General features: G+C 51.9%; 3 protein-coding genes across 15 annotated transcripts in view; 1 reads left to right on the plus strand and 2 right to left on the minus strand.

Moving 5' to 3' along the window:
• Positions 1–19,017, plus strand: part of caska (calcium/calmodulin-dependent serine protein kinase a) — a 51,821-nt gene that overhangs the window by 24,153 nt on the left and 8,651 nt on the right. For 6 of the 13 annotated variants that reach the window (XM_029137177.3, XM_029137176.3, XM_029137175.3 and 3 more), the window contains exons 3-15: positions 1,628–1,733; positions 2,966–3,043; positions 3,115–3,187; positions 11,112–11,214; positions 11,578–11,753; positions 12,049–12,171; positions 12,842–12,925; positions 13,003–13,102; positions 13,251–13,268; positions 13,406–13,527; positions 16,851–16,928; positions 18,030–18,077; positions 18,491–18,571. In XM_029137177.3, the coding sequence (XP_028993010.1) occupies positions 1,628–1,733; positions 2,966–3,043; positions 3,115–3,187; positions 11,112–11,214; positions 11,578–11,753; positions 12,049–12,171; positions 12,842–12,925; positions 13,003–13,102; positions 13,251–13,268; positions 13,406–13,527; positions 16,851–16,928; positions 18,030–18,077; positions 18,491–18,571 (1,190 nt within the window). The remainder of the gene's footprint in view (positions 1–1,627; positions 1,734–2,965; positions 3,044–3,114; positions 3,188–11,111; positions 11,215–11,577; positions 11,754–12,048; positions 12,172–12,841; positions 12,926–13,002; positions 13,103–13,250; positions 13,269–13,405; positions 13,528–16,850; positions 16,929–18,029; positions 18,078–18,490; positions 18,572–19,017) is intronic. The other 7 variants (XM_029137180.3, XM_029137185.3, XM_029137186.3 and 4 more) reach the window with 3 other exon arrangements.
• On the minus strand, positions 5,936–8,317 carry LOC114847441 (probable G-protein coupled receptor 82). The gene is made up of 4 exons (XM_029137201.2): positions 8,143–8,317; positions 6,645–7,486; positions 6,403–6,540; positions 5,936–6,326 (listed from the first exon to the last, which is right to left on the minus strand). Exons 2-4 carry the CDS (start codon positions 7,479–7,481, stop codon positions 6,135–6,137), a joined length of 1,167 nt encoding a protein of 388 aa, XP_028993034.1. The 5' UTR covers positions 7,482–7,486; positions 8,143–8,317; the 3' UTR covers positions 5,936–6,134.
• gpr34b (G protein-coupled receptor 34b) lies at positions 8,461–10,735 on the minus strand. The gene is made up of 2 exons (XM_029137202.3): positions 9,602–10,735; positions 8,461–9,532 (listed from the first exon to the last, which is right to left on the minus strand). Exons 1-2 carry the CDS (start codon positions 10,159–10,161, stop codon positions 8,953–8,955), a joined length of 1,140 nt encoding a protein of 379 aa, XP_028993035.1. The 5' UTR covers positions 10,162–10,735; the 3' UTR covers positions 8,461–8,952.

A 19,017-nucleotide genomic window follows, 5' to 3' on the forward strand; every position in this document is an offset into this window, starting at 1 on the left:
TCCACGTATGCGTTAGTCAGGTTAAACAAACCCAGTTCAGAGAATAAGGAAGCAGCTCTTCTGACAGTCAGACAGGTCAGATGTCATTTCATAACATGAGGCTTACAGTGTGTGAAATATTAAATCACAGATGGAGATTATGGTGCCAGACACCCTGCTGTGATGACTGAGTGCTGGTAAATATAGACACGCTGCCGCCCATCCTGCACACACCACGTTAACCAGCGAACGGGACTTCTTGTTGCCTCTGGGTTCTGGTTTCCTCCTGATACTCTTTGTGATGTCATCTGCAGCAGCAGTTCCCCCACGGTGGCCACTTATCCCACTTTAGAAGCATTAGCATCCTGGTAGTTTGTGCTGGTCCTCGGAGGATTATCTTAATGTTAGTGTAGCAGCAGCCGGCTCAGGGCTTAATTAAATGTCACTGCATGCAGAGTAGAACTACACAGTAACGTTCCCTGTAGTTCACATGTGCATGTTGGCCTTTGCTTCACAGCAGACTTTCAGACTGCACAACCATTTGCTCCGTGCCGTCCCTCCCTCTCTGTTCCTGTCAGCCTCCAGCTGCAGCAGGGGTTTCCTCCCCGAGGGCAGGGGACACGTGTGGACTTCATACTGGACATGCAGGTCTTAGCACAGCTTGTCTATTCCAGCAGAGGAACGTGGAGGAGATGAACATTTAATGCGGTTAAGTGCACACAATAATGCATTTCCAGCAAATGAGGAGGCTCCAGTTAAATCCCCCTCAGAGGTGTTCTGGGAGGAGCTGATCTAGTGTCTGCATCAGATGTAGACGTTTAACACAGTTCTTGGCTGTTTCCTCACTAATGCATAGAAATCCTGTCCACTGTTTATCTCTTTATCCATTTGCACTGAACAGGAGATGCTGCGTGACTGACAGCTGTGTGTGATGCTGTGTTGTGTCCTGATGCTGCGTCTGTCATCGCTGGTGATTTATCTCAACAACCAGCCTGCATTGTTCTTTTCAGCTTCAGCAATCGCCTCCATTACCCTTCTCTTCATTAGAAACTAATTAAAGTGCTGCTTACCACCACCAGCAGTAAGAGGGTCTAAAGTAATGGGATAAATAAAAAGAAACGGCGCTTAAACTGAAAGAAAGTGGAAACTTGATGCTAATTTGCATACGCGTCGAGCAGTAAGAGCTTCGCCACAGAACGCCAGAGCCAAGAAGCTGCACCGTTCACTGGCGTGGAACTGTCCCAGACGGGGAGTAGACGTGGCCTGTCCTGTGAGCTCACAGCGTAACTCGAACCTCGAATCTCCACTAACACACTGACTTGATGAAGGAGAATGATCGTCTCTCACCTTCACTGTTGATGATGCAGTGAAGAAGAAGAATGACTCACACGAGGAGCTCTGGTTCAGATGCACTTGTGCTTTTAAGGACAAGAGGCTGCATCGCTCCCTGTAATCATCTCCTCTTTGATCCTGCAGCTCCTGGAAAGCGTCTGCAGGCCGCGGCAGCCTTTGTTCACTTGTTAACCTGACGCTGGGCGTCCTCTAAGCCCCCTCCCCAGCCGTGGAAGCAGGGTTCCCGTTTACGTGCTGCTGAGCAGCTCGGTCATGTTGCTCGTCCTGCTAATCTCTCTGTTTTGTGTCTTGTCAGATCTGAAGAGGGAGGCCAGCATCTGCCACATGCTGAAACACCCCCACATTGTGGAGCTGCTGGAGACGTATAGCTCGGACGGGATGCTCTACATGGTTTTTGAGTTGTAAGTCTTAGCAAAGATTCAGTGGCACATATTAGATAACACAGGATGTGTCAGAAGCCTCACACCAGCGCATGGTGAGAGCAGAGGCGGCACCTGGAGAGACGAGGAGGTCACCGTGGGTTGAACCAGCCAGATGGAACCATCAGGAGCCTGCGGTGCTTTTCTATAATCACACTGATGTGGGAGCTTGTTAGCTGGGGATGGGGTAGCGGGAGAAAAGAGGAATGAGGGGAGGCAGCGTGCAGACACTGAATATATGCAGGGAAAGAGATTAGATTAAGATTTCACACTTGCTGCTACCTCCAGCTTTTCTCAAAGCAGCTCCGTCCCAGAAATCCTCCCAGCCTGCTCAGTATCTTCATCTTTCTTCCTCTTCCAGAACTAATGCCTTTATCATTTAATTCCGTTATCGCTGAACAGGCAAGTGCTCTGGTTTCACGTGGCTCGGTGCAGTGAGAAAACTTTCAAGGAAATGTGAGGGAGCACCATTTAAAGGGATTTTCATGCTTTGGGAGCTGGCTGGCGCTCAGGCTGCTGTTTCATACAGATGCTCGTGTATACACGGGAGTGCAGGTAGATCTGAGGCGCCGTTGGAGCGGTGCAGCCCTGTGGAACCAGAACAGATAAGTGGGTAAACATGGCTTCATGTGGCTCCCAGCTCTCCCTGCTGGACTGAATGTGACGTGGCCGGCGATGCGAGTGCAGACAACGCGGGCGTCCTGCAGCCAGCCTCAGCGCAACGGCCCTGTTTAATTGGGGCAGAGTCTTACTGGCATCACAGAGCAGGCTGCAGTAATTGGCGGTGGAATGTGAGCCGAGCAGTTATGAGAGTCAGAATCGGCAGAGTCACAATTAGAAGCCAGTGTTGTACCTGTGCAGCCAGCGAAGGGGTCCACAGCAGCTTAGTATTGATTGTGAGGTGCGAAGCCGTCGCCTCCGGCCACAACCTACTGTCAACTGGGCCGTTACCGCCTTATCTTGAATGTAAATGACTCCAAAGGGGCTTTAAAATGTTCAACTGCACCGTAGCATCAGGACGAAGCCAGGAGCCCAAGGAACGTGGTAGAAATGAGCGGTTCGGTTCACTGGCTCCTGACCTGCATTAACAATAACAGACAAAGAGTCTGAGCTGTAGATCAGTGGGACCAGCTTCGCATACATGTACATACACTGCTTCACTGCCACAGCCAAGCTCCACCTCCTGCCCTGACCTCTGAACCTCTGTCTTGCAGCATGGACGGGGCAGACCTGTGTTTTGAGATCGTGAAGAGGGCAGATGCTGGCTTTGTCTACAGTGAAGCAGTGGCCAGGTGAGCTCCATCTCTCCTAGCACTTATGTATGTCTTTGTCTCCACTGAGTTCTATTTCCTTTGTTTTGTAGTCACTACATGAGGCAGATCCTGGAGGCGCTGCGCTACTGCCACGACAACAACGTCATCCACAGAGACGTCAAGGTATTTCTCACTTTATGCAGCTAAAGTCGGCTTAAAATATGTAAAACGCCTAATAATAATAATCTATTGAATGCATTTCAAACAGGTAGGTGTTGTACTTATTTTAAAGAACTGAGCTTTGAACGATAAATCAGCACCAGTAAGAGGAAGATGCAAGAAGCTGAAACGGTCTCTGCTGCTGTGGAGCAAATGTTGAGGTTGCAGCAGCTTTAGCAACATGACCGTGTCGTCATCTGCAGCTGCTGCAGCAGGTGACGACACGCGACCGGGCCTCACAGTGACCCTGAACTAGGAGAACACATGAAGTTTCAGGATGTGGAGGAAGGTGGGATTTACTGGAATGAGTGGACCCAGTGTGGAGAAGCGGGTTCCTGTGTGCGTGCGTGCGTGCGTGCGTGCGTGCGTGCGTGCGTGCGTGCGTGCGTGCGTGCGTGCGTGCGTGCGTGCGTGCGTGCGTGCGTGCGTGCGTGTACAGTATATACATGTGTGTGTGTGTGTGTGAGCCTGTAGTAACCACCCTCGTCATAAGTAAAGACGTCCTGGTTTCCAGGAGGGAAAATAAAGCTTTGCATTCAGAGCAACGACTCCGGCTCCACATTCCACAAACAGGCAGCACGAAACGCAATTCCCCCGTCAGCCTCCCCAGTCGTGAGTTTAATGGCTTTTATTTGATATTCAGAGAGCTCAATTGCACTGCTCCCTCTTTACAGCGTATTTTATTGCCTTTTCTGAGAGACTCGTAATGCATATTATATGGCCATCATCAGCGCCCAGATGCTTATTCCTCCCTCTCAGCTTCAGAGCTCAGCGCTCAGGCAGCGGTGTCAGCGCAGTGGATGAGCTCCAGACGTCTCCAGCTGAAATGAGAACGTACAGGAGCATCATCCTGAAGAGCAGAGGGCGCAAACACCTCACACTCGTCTTATTGCTTAATTTTTTGATCCATCTTAACTCAGCTATTCAACAGCAGCAGCTCTTTGCTCTTTCTCTGAAGGAGAATGTCTATGAGACTCATGAGCATCGCTCTGGCGACGGCTGTCTAAAAAACACGCTTCCTTTTTAAGCTCACACTCGCTCATGTGTCGCCCACGTCTCAGCAGGAAGAAGCTGTTTTACTGGAACTGAAAACCCAAACCAATCACTGATGGTTTGTTACAGAAGCATCACTGCAGCTACTGCTGCTTTTTCTCTGTTGATTCATCAGTAGTCTGTCAATGAGTTGAGCAGGCTGCAGGGGTCAAAGGACCAACCTTCGGAACCGGCTCAGGATTCTGACGTACGTCTACTTCCTGTGGAACACGACTAACTGGAAATCAGCTGTTCAGCACTCGGCTCAAAATGCAGCTTTGACATTGGCCGTGTTTGTGTTGTCCTGCATTATCAGCCTTTACCAGCAGCAGCTGCGAGCACCTGTCTCAGGCTTATCAGATGCTCTGTCTGAGATTTATGCCCTTTACAGGGATGCAGCTGTCCTTGTTGAATATGGATCGGTGTGAGGCGCCGCAGCCTTCCACGCATGAAAGTCACTGAATTCATCTAGGAGTGGATGTTCATAAATCAAGCGATGACTCGGTACTGAACTCCACCCAGTGTGTGCAGCCTGTGTGGGGTCTGCCTTTGGCCCTCTCCCTCCTGCTGTGCACGTGAATGTGCAGTCACTGGAATCTCTAGAGCTGCTGTCGTGTGTAAAGGTGAATGTTTGAAGGCTCTTAACATAAATGAGTGGGCAGTCACACCTGTTCCCTCCCTGTTCCTCCTGATCCCCTGTCAGGAGCCTCTGTGATTTCATCACTTCCTGCAGTCAAACACCACACACATTAGCATTCTGTGCTTGTCGCGCTAAGTGTCAACCTATCTTGACACTTTCTCACACTAAACTTTCTGCATGACGCATGTCCACAGATAATGGTTTGTTTGGTGAAGTGTGGATCAGGAACTGTAAGTGATAACAGCAGACGGTGGATGGTTGAGTTGTAGCTGCTGTGGACGAGGAAGTCAAGAGGTTAACACAGAAAGTACCTGCATGGATGAACAGACCAGAAAGGAAGTTTAATGTAATGGAGCTGATCTGGACTCCATCATGACTTATTCTTTAAAGTGACATGTTTCTCTCACATCCTCTGGTTTGAAGGATGGACGTTAGAGATGTTACAGCTTAGTCAGAAACTGAAGGTGAGTAAAATCTGATGAGACGGGGAGAATTTGGTGTCTGTCGTGTGCTTGCATCCATATGGCTTTTTCCTGTTGCTAAAACATACAGTCTTCTACAGTGTGATGGATGGAGAGCTGTCGTCCACTGAATGTGTCTGTGTCACTGTGGTCTCTGTGGTCACTGTGCCAGATTATGACTCCTTTAATGGCTTTTAATGAGCCTTGAGGCGACGCTTTCACCTATTCAGGCTCACAGAGGTGTGCACATGGTTGCTTTGGATCAGGCTGCAGGTGTGTTTGCAGTCTGTATACATCCATCCACCAGGCGGTAGCGCTGCGGCTCAGACCCCTTAAACCACATGCATGCACAGATGGCGTGTCGTAACCATGATCCTTCACGCCTGAAGGAATTTCATCTGAATAAACAATTAGCCTCCATTACTAACAGCGGACATCCACTGGAACTGCTCATCATACAAACAAAAGAATGGAAGAATGCTCACAGACATGAGCAGCTACAGGTCTGAGGAATCCGCTTTACATGCTGCAACCACACAGACGAACCACAGGACCACACAAAGCACCACACTGCAGTGATAGTAGCTCAGTCACATCAAGTCTGATGTTGGTTTAATGAAAGTAGAGAGCATGTCACCTACGATATGTAATCAGTCACACGTTACACTTGGATGGAACCGTGCACACAAAGCATGAGACCAGCACATTAAAAGCTGGAGCGTCCATCTATATCCTACACAACTCTGTCATGGCCTGAAGTCGCGGTGGACACATTCCTTTACTGCTGCTGTGCAAGTCTTTGGCTGGCACGTCCTGCAACTGAGCAGGACATTGTTTTGTCCTGGACTTTGTCCCGTTTACATCCGAAAACCATGAAGATTTGTTGACGGAAGGTCCTGTCCAACAGGAAGTACATCACAGGGTCCGTTGACCCCCTCAGTGCAGCCAGGAGGTACAGACAGTTCTTGACCTGAGGAAGAGGAGGAAACATCACTGTAGCCAGCGGTTCATGGAAGTGGACGGAAGAATGTACAAGTCAGATTTACCTCCACGTAGGTGGAGAAGGGATGACAGCGGTCGTGCACGTCACCAGGCGTGTTTGTTAGCTCGAAGCGAGAGTGGGCAAAAGAAATGAAGATGGGTTTGAAGACATGATACGGCAGAAGACAAACTGAAAGGACAAACTGGGACAGGAAGTTTAAAGGCTGGGAGGCCTCGTCTGCATACTTATACTGTACTTGCTGAGGCCACGGGTTAATAGTTCGTGTATAACATAACTCATAGCCACCTGGATGATGACGATGTTTCTGAACACCTTTGCCAGCAGGCTCTGGGAGGTGCCGATGGTTGTGTTGCGATGCGAGCGTCTGATGTGTCTCAACACGGTCACGTAGGACAGAAGCACCAGCAGGTAAAAGACAAAGAAGAGGATGATGAGGGGCACAGAGAAGGCCGCCGACAGAATGCCTCCGATCTCCACTGCTGGGCTGTAGCACAGCTCCTTTCCCCTGGCAGCGCCGCCGTCCTCGCTGCCAGCGGCGCCCTTCATGGCCTCATTCACTGAATAATAAACCGTTACTGGTACTATGCCCCCCACCGCCACCACCCACACGCTGACACACACTCTGCTGGCGAAGGAGGCCTTTTTGAGGCGGGAGAAGAAGGCGGGAGGCAGCAGCGTGACGCAGGCGCTGGGTCTGGAGGCGTGCGTGTGCTGGATGAGGGTTGCGAAGCGGCTGAGGGCGACCCACGTGAGGATCATCAGGCTGATGTAGATGTTGATGTGCAGCACTGGGGTGATGCCGTGCACGAGGAGCTGGCACAGGCCGGCGTCCAGCGTCCACACCGAGCTCTGGGCGTAGTAGGCCGCGAGGAAGGGGGTGGTGAGCGACAGCAGCAGGTTGGAGATGCTCAGGTGCGACAGGTAAACGTGCGTGGGCGACATGGTGGAGATGTGGCGCAGGAACACCCACAGAGCGAGCACGTTGGCTGGGAGAGCGGTGACGAAGAGGAGGGTGTAGGCGCAGGGGAGGAAGAGGAAGGTGGCAGCAGACGGACAGAGGACGCCGTTGGACGAGGGGGAGGAGGCGTTGGCCGGGGGACGAGACGGCACCGGGAGCTCCATCGGACCTGTGCAGTCACAGAGACTTCCTTCTGGTGAAGTGTTACTCAACAGAGGCGGTAACTTCCCTGATCTAAAATCAAGATCATGTTACTCGCTCTGTTGCGTCTACTTCTACACACCGTTAGAGTGTCTTCCAGCTGAACTGCTGATAATGCTCACCACATTGAACCCTTCTCCAAAGGGGAGAGACTCTTAATGTAAAAACACCGGAGGAAGTAAAGTGAACCCACATTCGCCTGGTCATTCTTTGTGGTAATGATATATCAGTATGTTAATATGTCAACTCGATACATGATGAATGATTACTTTTGATAATTAGACCTGACATTCTTCAGAAAATGAGGCATTTTCATGAGCTTGCTGCCTCAGCGCTGCGATTACTAATCTAGCTCCCAGCTTTCTGCAGGTACGAGGAATCAAGGCCGAGGCCCATTTGGAGCTCGGAGGTTTCTAAGGTTTAATCTGCAGCTACTAAATAGCATTAATGTCATGGCGGTACAAGCACAGACTGTTAATTTACCCAGAGCTCTGTTTTCTGGATGATATAGTGAAGATCAGATCACATTTCATTAACGGTGACAGCAGAAAAACCACAGCAGCACCTACAAATGGTCTGAATGAACAGTGGAAACACTTCTAATCTGTCGTCATGGATACGTACCAGTGGACGAAGCTCCTTTCTCTCTCAGCACCAGGCTCAGTTTGAAGCTTTTGCACAAGTTCCTCCTTCTTATTGCAGCGGCACGTTTATGTGCGTCTGCCGCCTCTGTATATGTGGGGCTGCTTTTTTTAAACAGCTGTTGCTTTGTTGCTTTGAACTTCCTCACTAGCCATGTGACTCGCTGAGCTACACAAACCTCAGCTCTGGGGCCGTTTGCTGCAGGCGCCTTAAAGGACGCGTTGACCTTCTGCCTAAAGGTGGCGCTGCTGTACTGCTCCACTCCTTCACTTCCACTTTACTCCACACATCAGAGGCGGGTTGATTGGGCGTCATTTAAAGCATTTATTTAGATTCAGTAATGAACTATATAAGCAGGTAAATGAGACACACACACACACATACACTCTCCATGTTTAGGTTGTGATGTTCAGCAGTTTCCTTCTTAGTCGGTGTAGCGACAGCGACTCTACTAATCATTGGGTCCAACACTGATTTTATTGCCCTTTGGTGTCGACAGCAGCTGACACAGCGACGTCCAGCCTGCTCCGTGTTGGCATGACATCACCGTACAAGAGGAACAGCCCGTTTACTGTGTGACACTCACTGCCCAGTTAGAAGATCACATTTGTACTCCGTCCTAGCTTTCCTCACATACAGTAGATGATGAAACGTACCTGCTCTGACTGTACCTGTAGGGTCCACACCCTGCGTTACAGGCTGAATGTCAGCAGATGGAGTTCTATAATGTCATCCATAGTCCCTGTTTCCCGTGAGCCCCTAATGGTTGAGTTGAGCGTTTGAGATGCAGGCTCAGCTCGTCTGCAGCCTCGTCCGGTAGCAGCTTGGTTCTGCTTTCATCAGGCCTGATTCAGGATCTGCGGCGGCCTTCTTGAAACCAGCAGTCACCTGTTCTCTGTCGGTGGAGCTGCTTCCACTGACTCCAGCAACATCCTGCACGCTACATATGTGGCTCACCAAGCGCAGCACCTCCTTCCTCAACGAAGAGGACAACAGGAAGTACATGACTGGGTCCAGGCAGCTGTTGAAGGCAGAGAAGACCAGGGCCACCTCGTTGGCTACGTCGGCCACCTTCTGCCAGCTGCACGGAGCCTCTGTGATCTGTGTCTTAATGTAGAACACCCGGACCATGTGATAGGGCACGAAGGAGACGGTGAAGACGAAGAGGATGAAGAAGGACTTCTTGGCGGTTCGCGTGTAGTGGGCCGCGTTGGGCAGGTCCGGCTTTTCCTGGGATGTTCTCAGAAGCTTGAGGGCGATCTTCCCATAAGAGACCACCAGAGCCACGAAGACAAGCCAGAAGACGACCACCACAAAGATGTTGATGTAGGCTTTCCACTTGTTGTCTTGGAGCTGCTTGTATTGGAAGCATCTGAAAAGAGCAAAGATGTTCTATTTGTCCAGAAATAGAAATGAAAGCTTAATTCTAGGCGCCACCAACCTGTTGGAATCTGGGGGGTTCTTTGCCACCAACAGAGACAGAATGAGGAAAAAGGACAGGACCCAGAGGACGGCACAGATCACCGAGCTCCACTTGGTGGAGAACAGCTTGTGCTGCATCGCCGAGCTGCGGTCGATCTTCAGGTAGCGATCCACGCTGATGAGCCCCAGCAGCACCACACTAATGTACATGTTCATGTAGAAGAGGTTTCCCACCACTTTACACACGGTGGGACCCAGGCTCCAGCTGTTTCCCTGGCTGTGGTAGAGAATCCTGAACGGCAGACACACCACCAGCAGCAGGTCTGCCAAAGCCGCGTTGATGAGGAAAACCCGCACCGAGTTCTTCTTGGAGTGAACGCAGAGGAAAACCCACAGAGCCACCAGGTTCCCAACCAGACCCAGAATGAAGATTATAGAGTAGAGCACAGCCAGCGGCGTCTGCAGCGCGTCGTAGTCCACACACCGATCGCCCGCCGTCCGGTTCAGAGCGCCGAGGCTGGAGTTGATCAGGGCAAAGGAGGCGACAGGAGTCTGGAGGGTGGAGGACGCTCCCGACATGACGCCTCTGGGATCCTCTGGGTGGGACGTGGCAAGGTTCTGGGCTCGTCCAGTCAGAGTCGTTAGTTAGTGTGACGCGCGCATTGAACCAAGCAAATATCCTGATAAGCTCAGCTCCGCGTTTCAAGCTAAACTAAGGTGATGAAAGTGAACGGAGCTTCTCTTATTATATCCAAAGAGGAACTCGCCCAGCGCAGCTTGTCGGTCTGTTGAGTCCAGCCTGTTCCCTCCAGTCTGAACTGTAGGACAGAGCAGAAACTGTCCAAAGCTTCCTCTTGTTCTGAGTTTCCTGCTGTTGTCTGACTGTTAATTACCTTCATTAGGTCCAAGTAGAAACGGAATTGTGTGCAGTCTTCCTCTTTCGGCTGTGCTTGATCTGGCTGCTGTCTGTGCTCAAGTGGTGAACAGAGAAAAGTGTGGTCAGCCTCCTCTTCCTGCAGCTGCTCACATCTCAGCGGAGCCAGCGCGAGGAGGGCAGGGCTTCGTGCAGCCGCTGTGCGTCCTCAGGGTGAAGGGGGGCGTGGGCTGCTTTTACCCAGAGGTTAATGAGTCATGTTATGGAGCCAGCTTGATGTTCACTCAGTTCCGTGGCCCTGGATGAGTATTACAACATCTGTGGAGCTTCTCATCCCGTAATAAAGCAGCAGAATTACAGTGGAATAAATCCTCAGCATTCATTATATCACACATTCTGTGGTAACTGGCTGATTCCATGTACAGGCTCTTAATAAGATGTGAGAACTTGTGATTAAGTTTACATTTCCCTGTGGGACGACTCAAATTTGTATGAATCACTAAACTACAGCTAAAAGAAGCAAACGTCGCGGAGCACGGTGTTTGATGCCGGCTGCTCTCTTATTACCGTCCCACTCTCAGGGTTCGGGTGTGTCCTGTTGTTATTTATGGGCGCAGTCGCTTTTTAATTAGCTCTCGTGTCTGTGTGTTGGCAGCCTCACTGCGTCCTGCTGGCGTCCAAGGAGAACTCTGCTCCCGTGAAGCTCGGAGGGTTCGGCGTGGCCATCCAGCTGGGCGAGTCGGGCCTGGTGGCAGGAGGTACGGCTGCTCACCAACACTCACCATGACATCAGGCAGCCTCTGGAGCCTCGCGGGAGGGGGCAGTCTGACAAATAACCTGTAGGTTTAATATTAAAACGAAACAAACAAAAAAAGCAACCGCAACATGAAGCCTGGACGTTGCATTGAATTCCCGAAAGCCACAGTAACGGATGCTTCCTCTTTTGGGGGTTGAGTCATGGCATCAGTGGTGATCCAACCTTCCTGAATGGTTCCAAGAAAGAGAAGAAGCCCAGATTCCTTGACCTGCAGATGATAGTCCTGAGTTCATCCACACAATAGGTCATAGTTGGACTGTTGGTTTAGTTCCTTCTGCTGATACTGAAGTGGCTCTGACCGCAGGACGGGTTGGAACGCCCCACTTCATGGCGCCAGAGGTGGTGAAGAGGGAGCCGTACGGCAAACCGGTGGACGTGTGGGGCTGTGGCGTCATCCTCTTCATCCTCCTCTCAGGCTGCCTGCCTTTCTACGGCACCAAGGAGCGGCTGTTCGAGGCCATCTGCAAGGGCAAGTACAAGGTGAGGACGGGGTCCAGTTCACCAGCGCTGCTGAGTGAGTGGAACCTTTGGGTTAAACGGGACCTCATGAATGGGACGACGTTCCCACAGTGGAAACAGCAGAAAGAAGAAGTGCTGACTTCATTGTGTTTAAGGGGGGAAGCACCTAAAATATCACACACCACAGTCACAACAAACAGGTGCTGAGGTACACTGACCGATGAAACGTTCAGAAACCCTCGCACACAGTGTGTGTTGTGATTAACCAGCACAGGTTTGTCGTAATGTGTTTGTCCTGTGGCGTCTGTCTGTGTAGATGAACCCGCGCCAGTGGAGCCAGATCTCTGAGAGCGCCAAGGACCTGGTGAGACGCATGCTGATGCTGGACCCCGCTGAGAGGATCACGGTCTACGAGGCTCTGAACCACCCCTGGCTCAAGGTGCCGTTGTCTAAGTGGAGACCAGCCGTAGTCTGGGACGTGACTGGAACCTGGTCTGTTTGAGGCCTGCTTGCAGTAGTAAAACCCTGTCGCCTGAAGGCATCGCAGTTTCAGTAGATTGGGTTCAGACAAATCAGGCTCTGTTGCAGCAGGTTCCGTTTTTCTCTTTATCTCAGAAGCCACAGAGCCGTGTTTAACGCAGCGTCCGATAAGGATGTGATGCAACACAAATGTTTCCTCCCGCTCAGCGTGTGCAGCTGCAACGGTTCAGCTCCTGCACCAAAAATGACCTCCCGCCTTCTACAATAAAGAACTCTCAGCATTTCAGGTCACTGTTGGTCTGGTTCCAGACTTTAGTCTAAACAGTCAGAAGGGTCACGGTTCGACAGCGACGCAGAATCTGAGGAGCAGAAGTGTTTCCATCTCATGAACGCATCTGGTGCCGGATGTGATGGTTCCTGTAGAAACCACAGTCAGTCCAACTTTGCTTTCGATTGATGGACATTGAACACAAAGAAGCTGCATTTATGCAAATGCCTGCTTTAATGTATGGGTGAACGGGGAACACAGACTCAAGCATAGTGTTCATACTCCAGCGGTTCTAGATCCAGACTCAGCCTGGTTCTGGGTTCTAGAGACCCCCTGAATCCTGTACCTCTGTCGTTTGAAGGAACGGGACCGTTACGCCTACAAGATCCACCTGCCGGAGACCGTGGAGCAGCTGAGGAAGTTCAACGCCAGGAGGAAGCTGAAGGTTTGAGCAAGCGCACGCGCTGACTTGTGACGCGGCGGCGGCGCCGGCGCGGAGCTAACAGCTGCCTGTCGTTTCAGGGCGCCGTGCTGGCTGCCGTGTCCAGCCACAAGTTTAACTCCTTCTACGGAGACCCCCCCGAGGAGCTGCACGACTTCTCCGAGGACCCCAGCTCCTCAGGTACCGACCCGAGGCTCGCTTCTCACCTGCAGCCTCAGGCCCGTGGTGTTGTGCCCTTGGTTGAGGGCCGCGGGTGTAGACGTGCTGCTGCTTTAACGCTGACTTTAGCTCCTGTGGTCTGTTTGTTCCCAACGCTGCCGACCGTCAGGACTGCTGGCGGCAGAACGTACGTATCTGTTGGTTCTCGGTCTCTGACGCCCCACTCGCCCACTACCTTGAACTTGGCTCTAATGGAAGTCAAGTTGAAGCCACGTTAATGGAAGCTAAGCTGCCAGTCCACACCCTGTTTTTGCTGTGTTGTAGGAGCTGTGTCGCAGGTGTTGGACAGTTTGGAGGAGATCCACGCTCTGACAGACTGCAGTGAGAAGGACCTAGATTTCCTCCACAGTGTTTTCCAGGACCAGCATCTCCACACGCTGCTCGATGTAAGTGATGTAAGCGTCTGAGCTGAGGCAGCTGCTCTCACCAACACAGACATCGCCCGGAGCCGGAGCTGTCTGTGTTCCGTTTCCGTGTCTGGTCACTATGGCCACTATATATAAGTCTATTTAGCACGACAAAGCTTTGCTTGTGCACGTGAGCTTTGGCAGAATGTATTCACAGCAGTGACTACACTGTGCTGGATGCGTTTGGCAGCAAGGATGAAGACTGTACAACGTGGAACACAAACCCGCTGTCGCCGCGCGCTCCTGGAGCTCAGGGGCGTTGGGGCCTCAGCGTCTGTCTGCTCACCCGTCCAGCACCATATTGGGTCACAAATCCTGGGTCCCGGCAGCGAGTGCACACGCTGCACAGCGTCTGGAAGGAGTCTCCAGCTGCTCTGACAGTTTGAGAGCATCGCTTTGTCTCTTTGTTTTCTTCCAGTTGTTCCTTTAATCCGTTTAGTTTCTTCTGCTCGCGCCGTGTTTGTGTCGCTCTCTGTGTGTTAAACACAAGATTTGTCAGGAGGATCAACACAACAGCTGTTACCCAACAGCAGAGAAGCAGGTGACTGTCACCATGAGTGATGCAAAGCCGATCAGTGCCACCGCATCAAAGGGCCAATATTTACATGGAGCTGCATCTGCAAGGGATCGGATCACTTGGTGGTTTGATCAGACTATTCCCAGTAACGCTTTGAAACGGCACCGCAGCAGAAACAGGCTCACGTCAGAGGAGCTGTGGCTGTTGGTTCAACTCCGCTCTCGGGCCTCGCTGGGACCTGCTGACGTCAGGCCACAGCCTCACAGTGCGTCCAGCTAAACGCCTGCCACCGCGCTAAAGGGGGGGGGGGGGACAATGGTGCCGCTCACGCCCAGCACAGCCTCCGTCAGGAGCTCAGTGGGAGCTGTGCTGGGACGGAGGCTGTGCTGAGCCGACCCGACCCGCGCCGTGCTCTGCTTCTTCAGTGAGTTCCTCTTCCGTTCTCAGGAAGTTAATTTCAGATTCTCTGGGGTTTCCTGCTTTGACGTGTGGCGGCTGTTGGGAGGCTTTGCAGCAGGTTGCCTGCCTGTTCTCTGCTTGTTGCCTGTTCTCTGCTTGTTGCCTGTTCTCTGCTTGTTGCCTGTTCTCTGCTTGTTGCCTGCTCTCTGCTTGTTGGTTGCCTGTTGGCTGCCTGTTGCCTGTTGGCTGCCTGTTCTCTGCCTGTTGCCTGCTTGTTGCCTGTTCTCTGCTTGTTGCCTGCCTGCTCTCTGCTTGTTGCCTGTTCTCTGCTTGTTGCCTGTTCTCTGCTTGTTGCCTGCCTGTTGCCTGCCTGCTCTCTGCCTGTTGCCTGCTCTCTGCTTGTTGGCTGCCTGTTGCCTGTTGGCTGCCTGTTCTCTGCCTGTTGCCTGCTTGTTGCCTGCTCTCTGCTTGTTGGTTGGCTGCCTGTTGCCTGCTTGTTGCCTGCTTGTTGCCTGCTCTTTGCTTGTTGGTTGCCTGTTGGCTGCCTGTTCTCTGTCTGTTGCCTGCTTGTTGCCTGCTTGTTGCCTGCTTGTTGCCTGCTCTCTGCTTGTTGGTTGCCTGTTGCCTGCCTGCTCTCTGCCTGTTGCCTGCCTGCTCTCTGCCTGTTGCCTGTTCTCTGCTTGTTGGCTGCCTGTTGGCTGCCTGTTGCCTGTTGCCTGCCTGTTGCCTGCCTGTTGCCTGTTCTCTGCCTGTTGCCTGCCTGTTGCCTGTTGCCTGCCTGTTGCCTGCCTGTTGCCTGTTCTCTGCCTGTTGCCTGCCTGTTGCCTGTTGCCTGCCTGTTGCCTGCCTGTTGCCTGTTCTCTGCCTGTTGCCTGCCTGTTGCCTGTTGCCTGCCTGCTCTCTGCTTGTTGGCTGCCTGTTGGCTGCCTGTTGCCTGTTCTCTGCCTGTTGCCTGCTCTCTGCCTGTTGGCTGCCTGTTGCCTGTTGCCTGTTGGCTGCCTGTTGCCTGTTGCCTGTTGCCTGTTGGCTGCCTGTTGCCTGTTCTCTGCCTGTTGCCTGCTCTCTGCCTGTTGGCTGCCTGTTGCCTGCCTGTTGCCTGTTGCCTGTTGGCTGCCTGTTGCCTGTTGCCTGTTGGCCGCCTGTTGCCTGCCTGTTGCCTGTTCTCTGCCTGTTGCCTGTTGCCTGCCTGCTCTCTGCTTGTTCTCTGCCTGTTGCCTGTTGCCTGCCTGTTGCCTGCCTGTTGCCTGTTCTCTGCCTGTTGCCTGTTGCCTGCCTGCTCTCTGCTTGTTGGCTGCCTGTTGGCTGCCTGTTGCCTGTTCTCTGCCTGTTGCCTGCTCTCTGCCTGTTGGCTGCCTGTTGCCTGTTGGCTGCCTGTTGCCTGTTGCCTGTTGGCCGCCTGTTGCTTCCCTCAGCTCTCAGGTCAGCTGGGGTCTGTTGAGCGCTCAGCCTCTGCTCTGCCTGGATGCTGCTGCTGCTGCTGGAGGCAGCCGCTCGCTCCGAGGGTGTGTTTCTCTGAATGTGTGCTCAGGAGGATGGATGCAGCTGCACCTCAGAGGTGTGAGGTCGGCGTGACGGTGTCAGATCATCTGAGCGCGGCGAGCAGCATTCTGCTCCTGCCTTCCCTTTTTTCTGTCTTGGTGCCGTTTCTCTGACTTTCTGAGCTTTATCTCCACTGTAGAACATCAACTTTCTGAATAGTCTGACCATTCGATTTTATTGGAAGTCAAAACGCACACAGAGCTCACAAACGTCGTACTGCACAGTATGAGAGGCTTTTAAACTGAAGGCACTGAAGGAGCAAAAAACCTCCAACCATGACGTCCACTTTACTCCATGGATGCTCTGACGTCCATGTTCGTATCATGTGATGATGTGAATGAGACCGGGTGAGCAGGTTCAGAGACAGTGAATCTCGCACTAATGGCTGCAGCGACTGGGGAACGGACGCGTCTCTGCACAGCTGCCTTTCTGCTCATACAACACTGTAGTCAGAGGCGCTGAGGCAGCTGGGCTCCTATGAACAGAGCCTGTGTCTCTGAGCTCTGAGTCAGGGAACCAGAAAATGCCTCAGACAACACAAAAGAGTCTTTGCTCTGTTTTCAGTCTGTTTATTCACAGAACTCTGGAAACTGAAGTCAAATTAGGTTTGATTCAATGGAACAAAACATTTATTTAATCCTTGTCCAGTTTCAATAGTCCAACTTTTGTTAAAAGATGAATTAGTTTGTTGAGGTTACTTGTACAAACAGTGCTTCATAAGGAAACTAATGAATGTTTAGCAGGCAGTCAGATGAATGAGCACTGTTTGTTGTGTGAATAACAGCGTCAGGAGCTGCTCCAGCCGCCGCTCATCCCTGCCTCCCTCTTTCTTAATCTCTTGTTTCAGCTCTACGATAAGATCAACACCAAGTCTTCGCCTCAGATCAGAAACCCTCCCAGTGATGCGGTGCAGAGAGCCAAAGAGGTGAGCCCCCCTCCCCCCCCGTCCTGCTGCTTTAACGCCAGCCTCTGCCTCTCTGCGCCTCTAACTCACCTGTCTGGATTTCACATTTCATTGCTTTGATCGTTTGAGTGTTTCCTGGAGGACGCCAGCGTTTGGGTTTTTATTGTGTTCCTATTGTGTCCTGAGCACCTTTGGACCAGAAGCACAGGTTCAGGGGTTCATGGCCAATCAGATGAAGTGACTAAAGAAAACGATTAAGACAAAGCAGCACTGCGTGAACGTCCAGACTGAATGATGCTGTTGGATGTTCTGGGCAGCAGCGTGTTGCCTGCTTCTTCTCCACCGTTTAGCCGTTTAGCCGCGTTAGCCAGGGCCCCAGTGCCTGTCTGGGCTTCTAGAGGCTCCGCCCTCTACACAAAGGTGCATTATGGGCTCATGAAGTGACAGACGCAGTCAGTTTGGGTTTATGTGTTTACTTCTGGTCCAGGCTGGACCTGCTGCCTAACAAGCAGCGTGTCGGATCAGCACCAGGACATGTTGAGGGAGTCATTAGAGCAGTGATGGAGGCCGAGGGGAGGCTTTAGCTCTGCTTCACGTCTGCTGCTGAAGTCTGGACCCAGTTGGTTCAATCCAGAGAGCCTAAACAGCTGCAGCATCTCCGTCTGGGCGACTTGGACCTGGTTTCTGCCGAGCTCCATGTTTCTCGCTCCTTATTAGTCACAGATATTTGAGCCAAACAAACCGGAGCCTTAGTCCGAATTCTTTTACATTATTTGATCTTTGACCAGAGTGAATCAGACGCATGTTCAGCGTTGGAGTTTCTTTTTGGGTCCTCCTCTGCTTCATCTCTGTCTCTGCTGATTCATCCTGACTCAGCTTGGGAAGGATTCGTGGGCTTCTGACCCAACGGAGCAGCGACAAGGATCCTCAAAGTTCAAACACAGCTTTTCTTCTGACTGCACCTTCAAACCTATCACTTAAATGTTTTATTATTGCTTCAACTAACCTCTGAATAGTTCTGGCTTCGGCTGTAGACACTAATCCACCACCTGTCCCTCAAGTCTGATGTCAGCGTGTTAAACAGCTGACTGTAACCTTGTTCTGTGTCTTCCTCCACTTAAGAATTCCTCCCAAGAAGAAGCAAGTGGCGCTTTGAAACATCTGGAATATGTAAGATTGCACCACACCACTGCCGCCTCCATGACATACAGGAGTAGAACGTGAGGCCCGTTTAGTTTAGTTTGGGCTGGTAACGTTACAGTAACGTTAATGACAACATTGGCTCGTTTGTCCTGAAGCGTCTGGAGAGTGTGTGGTCTCTGGTGCCACAGTCAGAAGGATGAAGTGTAAACTAGCTGAATTGGAGCTCTGTCTGGGTTCTGTCCATGTATCGTCTGTAGGTTCTTGTTGCATCCTGGTTATTGCCACATTAGCAGTCCGGCGAACAGACCTGGTCCGGTTCGGCTCGGGTTGAGCTCATGTTGGCAGACGAGGCAGAGCGTCGCGGAGGCTGGCGGGTCGCTGTGACCGGCACCGGCTGCGGCTGCGGCTTTGACTCCATTAATGCCGTTTCTCCTCTCCAGGTACTGGAAGAAATCTCCTGCTACCCAGAAAACCACGAAGCTAAAGAACTCAGGCGGATTCTGACCCAGCCGCATTTCATGGTGAGTCAAACCGTGGGTGTGGACTGCTGCTCTGACAACTCACACATGTAGTAAGACCAGACTGGAGCACAGAGCAGGTGGTGTGTGTGAGGGTCCAGTCTGAGGGAGAGTCCTTCTACAGCCGCCTGCTGATCCCCCACATTCCTGGTTCAGAGTCAGCGCAGCGCATGACGAACCCAAAGCCACCAATCACTGGCCTCCTGAGCGCGAGAGGCTCCGCGCACGGGAGAGATGCTCCAACAGGAGGCTCCACGTGGCTGTTGAGCTGCTTTCAACATGGATCAGAAACGTCCTGCAACAGCTCCGATACGTTTAGAAGTGCAGTTGCGTCCAGTGCGTTCAAGACGGAACTTAGGTCCTGCTCCGCTTTTCACTGCTTTCTAACAGAATCTGAGCTGAGGTGGTGCAGTTCAGCTCGGTGAAGTGACCTTCAGCAGAGGTTTAAC

This window comes from Betta splendens, chromosome 21 (assembly GCF_900634795.4).
Source record: "Betta splendens chromosome 21, fBetSpl5.4, whole genome shotgun sequence".
Taxonomy (NCBI): Eukaryota; Metazoa; Chordata; class Actinopteri; order Anabantiformes; family Osphronemidae; genus Betta; species Betta splendens.